The 10,519-nt window shown below is 29.0% G+C and overlaps 1 protein-coding gene across 3 annotated transcripts in view; it reads right to left on the minus strand.

Moving 5' to 3' along the window:
- Positions 1–7,594, minus strand: part of RhoGAP102A (Rho GTPase activating protein at 102A) — a 63,001-nt gene extending 55,407 nt beyond the window's left edge. For 2 of the 3 annotated variants that reach the window (XM_024361710.2, XM_014423288.3), the window contains exon 1: positions 5,930–7,593. In XM_024361710.2, coding sequence (XP_024217478.1) covers positions 5,930–7,537 — 1,608 coding nt within the window. In that variant the 5' untranslated portion in view covers positions 7,538–7,593. Of the gene's footprint in view, positions 1–5,929 lie in introns of all 3 variants that reach the window. The other variant, XR_001343420.3, reaches the window with a different exon arrangement.
- Positions 7,595–10,519: the final 2,925 nt, after the last annotated feature.

Raw genomic sequence — 10,519 nt, forward strand, 5'->3', positions numbered from 1 at the left:
TATATATATAAAGAATAGGTAGAGAGAAAGGTGACTGAATTATACGCCAAAATGTGCTGACACATTGTAGTTTATTTGATAGGACTAATCCAGTGATCAACGATCCAAAAAACCTCAGTAGACTAAAAATTACTGCAATATTTAAAGAAAAATGGCTACCTTTTGAAAAACAGATTCTGATTCATTTTTATGCATAGTAAAAATGAATAAAAAATATTTTTACTATGACTAAAACATCAAGGAATGCACCAACTAAGTATAAAATGAACTGCATGAACTAAATGATTTTACTGTAATTTCATATCTACTATTATTAAGAGTGATGACTTATTAATATTTTTTTTTTTAACCTATGCATTTTCTTAAAACCTTGCTACTTTTATTCGAAATTATTTTGTTAGGATGTCAAATAATAGTATAGAATAAAATAAAAAAAGAATAAAGAAAAAAGAATTATTAAAAGTAAACGAAATTAATGATGATTTTACTCTCAAGAATTATATTTATTATCAGGTGATATTTCATTAGTTTTCTAAGAAGCTGGATTTAAAAATTATATTGTTTTAATATAAATTTACTCCTAGTTATATGGTAATCGATTTTTTAACGTTTGTTTATGCACAATTAAGCGCCTGTCTGATAAAAATGTTTTGCTACATTGTTATGCCTCTTAAACATTTTCTACCATATCTTTATCATATGTTTTTGTTAGTCATTTTTTATAAGGTTTTTTTTTTATACTATTATTACTATTTTTAATTTTTATAATTAATCTTTATTATTTATAATTGTGAAATTATTTAAACCATTGTACACATGTAGAAGTGTCTTTAGTACGAGACTATACCACATTATCAACTTTTAAAAGAACTAACCCGATATTAAAATAACCAGGTCGGTCTGGTCATAAAGAAATAATAATAAAAAATAGGGCATCTTATTATTGAAATTGGTAATTAAATTAAATCAAGTACTATTTTAACTAAGCTTAATCAAGAATTTGAATAAAATTTAACGAAAGGTTCATTGAGTAACTGCATTAAGAGATAGGACCGAGAGAATCTTCATCTAGTGTTCTTATATATAAATATATATACATAACACACATGTATACACACATTTACATACCAGCATGTCTAGTCCAATTTGTATTATTCGAAAAGAGTAAATTCTCAAAAACTCTGCTTTATAATTAGAAATAATTTAGTCATGTCCTTGAAATCAAGTAATAAGACAAATTATATATAAAACGTCTAAAATAAATACTTAAATACACCTTAATTGCCCAATCGAAATAAAATCCAAAACTGCTAGGTTGTTTTAAAATTAATAACATATTTTTTGTTCATTATTGATATCAGCCAATAAAAAAAAAAGGATTTATTGATCGAGACAAGGTTTTAGTTATTAATTTAATAAACAATTGCTTTTACGGAATGTTGGTATACCTGATTAGTTATTTTTATTTCGGAATCGGTGTATAGACAATCAGGTTAGAGTTATTTCTGTGTCAGTTGCCGGCCCGGTGATGCAATTCCAAATCCTTGCGCTTTTCTACTTTTCATTTTTAAGAACAATAATCCGAAAATGTATATTTTGTAATATTTAAAGATTGTTCAAATATTTCTGTTTTATTATTGTAAAATTTACTGTGACTTTCATCATAAATGAATTCTATAGATTTAAAGTTTAAGAAATATTTTCTGTTATTCTGAAATTCGCAACGACATATATTTTAAGTACATTGTAAGTTATCACATTCATGATAATTTTTATGTTTACTTCATTACAAAGACGTATTAAAAAAGGAAGCATAGTTAATGAAATGTTATTAATCTTTCTCAATGTTTTATTCATTATTAGTTTAGAATGAGGGAATTTTTATAAATCTAAACTGGTCGAATGTAAAACAAAAACTAATAATTTATCAAAATTTATAACTAATAAAATTTATTCCGAAAGTGTATACTGATATTTATTATATGTACTTTCTAACTATATTTGGTCTTATAATGTGTTAAAATGAAGCAATAACTTAATAACAAAGTGTTTGATACTTTGCTAAAGCAACACTTTGTTTTACAAAACAATAATTTTTTGAAACAAAGTGAAAGTTCTCTAAGTCAGGTTGAGACTGTTGCTTTTATTAAGAAATTGTTTCAGAGTTAAGAGCATTATGTGTTCCTGGAACTAAAATGTTTTTGGATAAGTTAAAAAAAAAAATCAATTAATTACTTTTAAATGATTCTAAATGTTTTAATGTATTAATTAAAGTATGATTATTACATAATGAGTATATGTATATTCCAAGAAATGGAATATGTATTCTACTTCCATTCAAATTCGTAATAATTTAAATTTATTTATTAATATGTTTTATTTGGCTTTATCTAACTAGATAACTATTTAAATTCACTATTTTTAATATTGTGTTAAATTTCAAATTAAATGAGTATAAGTTTTATTAAGTTAATTCAATATTTTATAATAAAAAAACTTTTCAATTAATTATCAGAGATTATATAATAAATAACATTTATTTTTATTTCGGCTTTAAAATATCATGGACTTGTATATTTTTCGATATACTTTAAAATAACAAATATGTATTATATAGAGGTTTATACAGTTGACAAACTGTATATAAAAAGATGAATAATTAAAATACTAATCAAATTTCGAAAAAGATGACAAAGTATTTGATTAGGTTTTTGTGATTAAAATTTTTGTAATATATCTTTCGTATAATTTTTTATTTAAATAATTCTTTTCACTAAATAATCTCATTTCGACGTTTATCGGTATTTCCCTATCCTCAGGATTCTATATTTATTATATATCTTACACTTCTATATTTCTTTTAAAATTTGTATCATTATTTCTACAAGACTGAAATCGCTGGCACATTAATTCATTTGTATTGAAATATGAAGAGTCATGAAGATTTCGCCTTCCAAAAAAAAAAAATTATATTTCAAAATGCAATTCAATGGAGTACCTCCAGTATAACATGGCAAATGGAGTAATGAGATATTCCATAGAATTGTATTATTTTAAATGAAAACTTAAAAATTTAAATAAATAAATAAAAATTTAAAAGATAAAATCACTACAGATAAATCAACCTATCAGAGTAAAGTTTTTTTTGTTTTCTCACCCATCTATTAATTTTATCATTACAAAATAAAACCAATTCATAATACACAAATAAGAATATATATTTATAATAAACATATACCTATTCTTATTTTTGTATTATGTATTAATTTTATTTTGAGATGATAAAATTAATAGAAGGGTAAGAAAAAAAAAGAAAAAGAGAGAGTACAGTGTTAAGTGAAAAACGATATACATGTCAAAAGAATTAAAAAAATACTGAGAATGGGGCAAACCCCGAAACGTCAAGTTGTCGACTGGTTTTTGCATAGACTTTGAAATAAAAAATAATTACGCCGGAAATGTTTCACAGGATTTTTATTAAATAATTTGGATAAGTTCTTCCCAATAACATCAACTTTTATATTAATAGTTATAGAATTGAAAGTTATACTAATAAAGCCCCAACTCTCTCAAACAGTAGTTAATAACAAAATAATCAATATTTTGTTGCTCCAGATGCCATGACATAGAACCACAAAATAAAAATGCAGTCACATGTCATTCTAATATTTTAGAACAGGAGGCTAAAAAAAGGGATACAAATTCATTCTTAAACAGTTGGAAGTACAGGTATAAGTTTTTACAATTATGTTATTTACAGCTGTGCTTGGGCATGATTTTGGGGTTTTCTGCCTTGATGCCTCCATCGGTGGGTCATTAATCCGTCGCGATTAATTATTTTTATATAAAATATAATTATTTCTCATTTGATTAGTTAATTTGAATAGATTAACTATCATTTAGGAGACTTGAGCCTTTTTTTTTAATATTCATTGTAAAATTAACTGTTCATTAAGAACAATAACTAAATAGGGGTATTCATTTTATTTTCATGCCAGTTGATAGGAGTTGATTTAAATAAAAATGTTTAGTAGTATTGGGTAACAAACAGACAGTAATGGCCATATTATTCTGAGGTAAGAACAATAATTGATGCTGTATTATTTTCTTTAAATAATAGCTGATGATCACTTTGATATTCGGTTGTTTCATCAATGATCTGCGATCAATATTGGAACATAATTATTTGTACGGAATCATACCACGTCAGCTAAGCGCATATATAAATTAAAAGTAATATCTGAATATACTTTTTTATCATTCGTACAAAAAATTGGAACATTTGTTTCAAGGATAAAAAACTTTCTTAATGATGAGCATTTTCGTATTTTTAATAACTTTAAATAACCACCTTCGAGAATGACCGTTAAAGTGTGACAGAAATCAAGCAATAATCTTAATTTTGACCACAAAAATGAATATGGAAATCGTGGTTAACGTACTGCTTTTGTTTATTGTACCCTCAGTTGTTTTCAATAACTCGTTTTGGATAGTATTTATGGTTTAATTTTGAAAATATCTACATAGTATATATTGCTAAACATTCTTTTTAATTTAACGGCTTAAATAAAAACATTATTATTGTTTAAATAAATCAAATGGTATCCATGTTAAGTCTCAACACTCTTTATTATATCATCAACAGTCCAAGACATAGAAAAGATTATATTTAAAATATTATTTTAATAATTTTTCAAATCATCAACTTAAAAAAAAACTAAATTGAGGCTTATTTTTCAATGTTAAAAAAAAAACTGATTTACTGAGGTCAAATTTTAGATTATAATTTTTTGGAGTAAAAGAAGTCTCAATTTTGTTCTTAAAAAATGAAATTTTTTTAAAAATATAAAATTTATCATATATTAAAAAATGTGCTCTACCTTAGTGTGAAAATATTTTATATTAACTGAATTAGAGCTAAAGAAAGACGATAATTTAATGTTACTAATATTTTTTATCAAAAAGTATTTTAATAGTAAAAGTGAATAACTAAAATCTTTCTGAACCTTTTAATTGATTGTGCGTTAGTGAGTAAAATCAAAGAGAAGTTTGTAAAACACAAAATCTTCAAGATGGATCGATCGTTATTATTTGTCGCATTTGATTTCTGCTCTCTTATTAATGAATGTATAGTTTGTATTGGGTAACTAAAAAAAAAAATACTATATTTAAAGTTTGTGATAGATTAATTTTATTTGTGAAAAAAGATTTATTTGTCAGTGAGAGTGATCATTATTTAAAAATGCACATTCGATGAATTTCTATTAAAAACTTAAGCTTATATCAGCTTTTATCAAAATTTAAATATTCATGACTCCTGAAAAAGGATGTTACGCAATAAAATCAAGACAACGTTTTTGTGGCGTTGTTTTCAAAAATGCGGCACCAATATTTATTGAACTGGGGTACAACAAAGATAAATACATACGATACAAATGGGGCATAAATATTTCAGGGGATGTTACAGAAGGTGTAAAGATTTGTCTTGCGTGGGTATGGCTGATATGTTTACCATTCTCTTGACTGTTTCCTAGGAACGAGTTGGATATCAAATTGAAGCTCTGGCGCTCATTTAAGAATCTCCCTCAAATGTTTTCATGTACGAGTATTTATAAATTCCTCACTGTTATTTATTTATAGATTACATTGTTTCAGAAATAACGAATTTCAAGCGTAGAAAATTCTAGACTATATACAAATTTGATTCATGATTTTCATTTAGTTGTTTAATACTACCAATTCATCTAAAACAGCATTTAAAAATAGATGAAATTTTGATTTTTAAATATTGCCTCATTGATTTCAAATACATTGAATCTATACCTCAATATTGTTATATATTTGTTAATAAAAATTAATTATTTCTATAAATCAACTTATATTGGGTACGAATTAGTTTGTTAAGAAAGTATTGGATAAGTTGGCTTACCTTAGGAGTCCAAACTGAGGTAGCGGAAGGAGTTGCTCGGGACTGACTCTTGGAACGGGATTTCCATATCTTCTTACTGACGAGGCGACTCCCTTGTTGGACCACACTCGTCGAACTTTTCGACTTCTGCATACCACCTGTAGGCACGGACCTGTCTTGTAAGCCATGTAGTAAGTTGGAAAGAAAAGATTGCCCTGAGGACAGAAAGGATTTTGTGGTAGGAGATGTTGGGGAAACTGGCTCCTCTGCCAAACTGGACCTAGAGCTATTTACTGCCGATTCTACTTCAAGCGTGTCTATCTTCAAATCACGGAGTGCTTCGATCCACGCTTCATCAGTTTGAGCATTTTTATCGAGGCCATCATCTTCAGATATTGATGGCTCCCCTTTCCCTTTTATGTTTCTAAGATTGCGGTCGTAATTTACCCGTTTGAACCTATCTATTTTATCAGAGTCAACACTTTTCTTACGAGCCATTCGGAGGTATCGTTTTATAGTATCACTTACCGATGGCGAAACATCGTCATTGTCAACACTACTTCTCCTTGGGGCTCCCCCAGCTGCTGCTTTATTTTCCTTTTCTTGCTCTGCTTCTCTCAATTCTCTTAATTTTTTCACTTGATCAGCAATTACAACCCAAGATTGTGGTGTTATAGTTTCTGTCTGTGTTCCCCTATTAGTCACAGGATCTTCTGCTTCAATTATGAATGTTGGAGAACCTGGGTTTGTAGATCCAGTGTCTTCAGTAGTCTCTTCTTCTTCTACATCTTCGTTCCCTCTCCGCCATTCTCTGCTACTACCTAACCATCTGCTTGGCAATGTATACGGAGTGCCTCCACCACAGCGGCTCGAAAATCCACGAGCTTTCCTCAGATCGAAATACAAACTCTCTAACTTTTTTCTGTCCGTTAAAAGGTCACTGATTACTTTATCCCTGTTGGTAGACTTGCTATAATACCGCCTTAATGTGTCCAAGAGTGATGTTTCTGATCTGTCACCTTCAAATTCGACATGCCTAATTCTCTCTCTCCCCTCTCTCTCAATGTTAGCTAGGTGCTCTTTCAATTTTTCCACTAGTTTTACAGTATCTAAAGACCCTGGCTGGGGTTGAGACAGGTATCTTTCTAAGGTCACTAGTATTCCGGAAGATTCTTCTTGATTTTTTCCAAACAAAAATTCTTCCCTCATTTTCTGAATGTCGAATCGAGAAGTAGAGGGCTGCGGAGATTCTCTAGAGTAGGGTGATTTAAGATCCTCTGCTTCATCAGCAGAACTCGTCCTGTCTCTGCAGCTTCCTCCTTTTTTTCGTCCACCTCTTGATCTTCCACGACGAAAACCAACTGCCCCAGGATATGACTGTTTCCTCCAAAGGAGGAATTTGGGCTCTTTGTTGCATACTTCTTGAAAGTAGGCTTCGATTTTGGGAATATCTTCTGGTTTGTTGTGGCCTTCAGGAATCAATTTCCTGCCTGCATCGGCCATATACCGCCACGTCTTCCGAGTAAGGAGCCATCGCTCCTTTTTCGGCCCTTTCTTCTTCGGGCTTCCAGGACTCGGCTTCCCCATTGACGATGAATTCCGCCGGTACCTGCTTGGACCCGGGTCCATCGCTAATCCCGGCTAGGGCCCACACATCCCGCTCCGCGACCCGCGCCCCACTGCCGTCTGTCCGCCCCCTACCACGGTCCGCGCTGAGTAACGTGCCAAAATTTCAGGCGGCAGCTTTGTTTTTAAATTGTACATTCCTCCTGGCGGGTCCGAGTTCTATTTTAAACTATCGCTCGGATCGCTCGCGACTTGCTGTAGGACGAAGTAAACGCCTAGGGAATCTGGAGATAGGGAGAGTTTGTGAGACGTCCTAAATCCAGTCTGTGTACTCAATAGCCAACAACTAAGGATATAAATAGGAAAGGAGTTTTAGGAGAAACGGTTCACTGCTACAGTCGTACAATTTTCCTAATTTTGGGATTTTAAAAGTAAAAATATTAGTGATTAATGATCTTTTTTATTAAAAATAAAATGAAATATTCTGAATCCAAACTAAATAGAAAGAGACAACGGTAAAAACTAATCGAAATAAAATTAAGAGGGTGAGTGAATTTTAGGTGAGCAGATACATGGTTAATAGTTGTTTTTAGATTTAAAATTTTTTAAAAACCATTATTACTATTGGAGTAAAATTTTAACCGTCTACTTATATTTCAAAATCATTTTAGCAATATAAATATCATCTAAGGTGTAATATGTTTCAGCTCAGCAAATGGTGAATATGCAATTCTGTAATATCAGTTTGATATTTTATAACTAGAAAGAGAGAAGTAAATGTGTTTACTTTATATTTTAAAACAATATATATTAAAAAGCCTTACACAGGTACACAAAATGTACTTCTTCAATGATGTTCATCGTGACTTGTCCTTTCTATTCGGGAAAATTGGGATCTATTATCCTTTTCTGGAGTTGGTTCAAGGTACAATTTATGAAATTTCTATTTATGGAGTTCATATACAAAGATAAAAAAAAAATATTTCAAACCTTATTACCTCGCAGATATTTTCCTTTCAAAGTCACAACATTTTGAATGATTTCCGGAAAAAGATAGGAGCCATCCAGGTGACCTTTGTACATTTTTAACAAACAATTCTCTTGCCAAGTTTGAATTTAATCTGGATGGAACTGGACTTTATTGAAAGAATAATTAAATATGTTCAAATAATTTAATTTTCTTGAATATATTATTTTTATTTACAGAAATTTAAATACATAAAAATTGAATCCATTGATTTTTTTAAATCAGAACTGAGTGGAACTATTATCCTATAAATTATAGTATCATTATATTTGATAAAATATGAGTAATTTATTTTTTATTTAATCATTTAATAATAATATTTCATAAATGAAAATTGTTAGTCATTAACCGCGGGTGACATTGGTATTCCTATTTAGTTAGCTATTATTTATTTATTTAACAAAAATGAAATAATATCTACTTTCATTTACCTATATATGAAATATATTGTAAAGGAAAGTATTGGTCGTGAAAAATATCAACAAGTGAGAAAGTTTTCAATGGATATACAAAACTTTGAGTGCCAATTCATAGCAAAGATTTTACACATTTTATCATATTCTATGTATGTAAAATTGGTATGTATGTTAACTAATATATGTAATTATGTTATGTAACTAGAATGTTTTTGCACCATTTTCCGTAAAATCGACCTACCGAAAGATCCTTATATATAATTTATAGCATAGGTTTATGCTCAAACCATTTTGATTAAAATCGTTAAATCAATGTACAATCAAGTGGAATTCAATATGAGTGTCGTCAATGTCTTCTTATGACAATAATGATACTTTTTAGTTGTTATAATAATAATGAAAACACGGAAAAAACATTTATAGTAGTTTTTTTTTACTTGCTTTTAAATGAAACTATCGTATAAGTAGACTAGTGTGAGCATGTGACATTGGCCTCGTTAATTTAAACTACAAGTTGGGTGGCAAGCGAAAGTTGTATGATGTTTGCAACACACCAGATTTTTTAATTTGTTTAAATAACATTTTTTCTCAGTTCGAATATTATTTTTACAAATTATTATAATGGATTGAACAATTGGATATAAATAAGTCAGTCTACTAGAATGATTCACAGTAAATAAATTGTAAATACGGATAAAATAATTGGTATATAAAACATTATGAACGGATCGCGAGATATTGGGCTTAGTGCTAAAGAGAAGTATTCTATGTTTAAAACACAAGCACTTTTTGATTTTTTTCTTCATTTTATAGGACGTAATTTATTAGAATATTTATTCATCATGTTTTTACAAAAAAAAAGAAATTAATATTAAAATCTTCTTTACAAACAAGACCCATGATACATATATATATATGATAAACCTGTGTAATAGAAATATCCTATATATTATGATTTAACTTAAAGAAAGAGAGACAATCTTAACTGAACAATACGAAGTTGAATGCCTCCATTACCCCCTGTGTAATCTATGTAACACCAACTCAATCATCTTAACTAATTCTTCTTAATTGGTATGATTCATTAAAATTATTAATATTTGATTTAATTTTTAACAATTTTTTTAATATTTATATATGTTATATGACAGGTGAGTAACGTTTTGGTATATGGGATGCTTCTTATTTTGAGTTGAACACATTGTCTTGGTGTATCAGTGTATAAATTGATTTCAATGTTTTCTGCCTGGACGAGGTTTTGATGTATGTCATATTTTGATATTTTAAAAATATTTTGCGTGATATCATTTGAACATTAGTTCTTTTGGGATTTCTTTGTAAAATTTACCACAATTTTCATAAGGTTTTATATAAAATGTCTTTGTTTTTTGTATGAGTAGATCATCCTAATTCCTAAACCCTACTGTTCAACAGACAGGTAAGGGATTATTCATTACTTGATATTTAAAACTTGAAATGCGTGTCGGAATGTTTTGACAATGAAGAAATAAATTGTTTTCCTTCTCTTCAGGTTAACAAATTTATTACGAAGAGGTATGATTCAACATCCACTTACATGGCTTTATGACATTGTATGTGTTC

The sequence above is a fragment of the Halyomorpha halys genome, unplaced genomic scaffold (assembly GCF_000696795.3).
Source record: "Halyomorpha halys isolate HHAL.00 unplaced genomic scaffold, Hhal_1.1 Scaffold413.1, whole genome shotgun sequence".
NCBI lineage: Eukaryota > Metazoa > Arthropoda > Insecta > Hemiptera > Pentatomidae > Halyomorpha > Halyomorpha halys.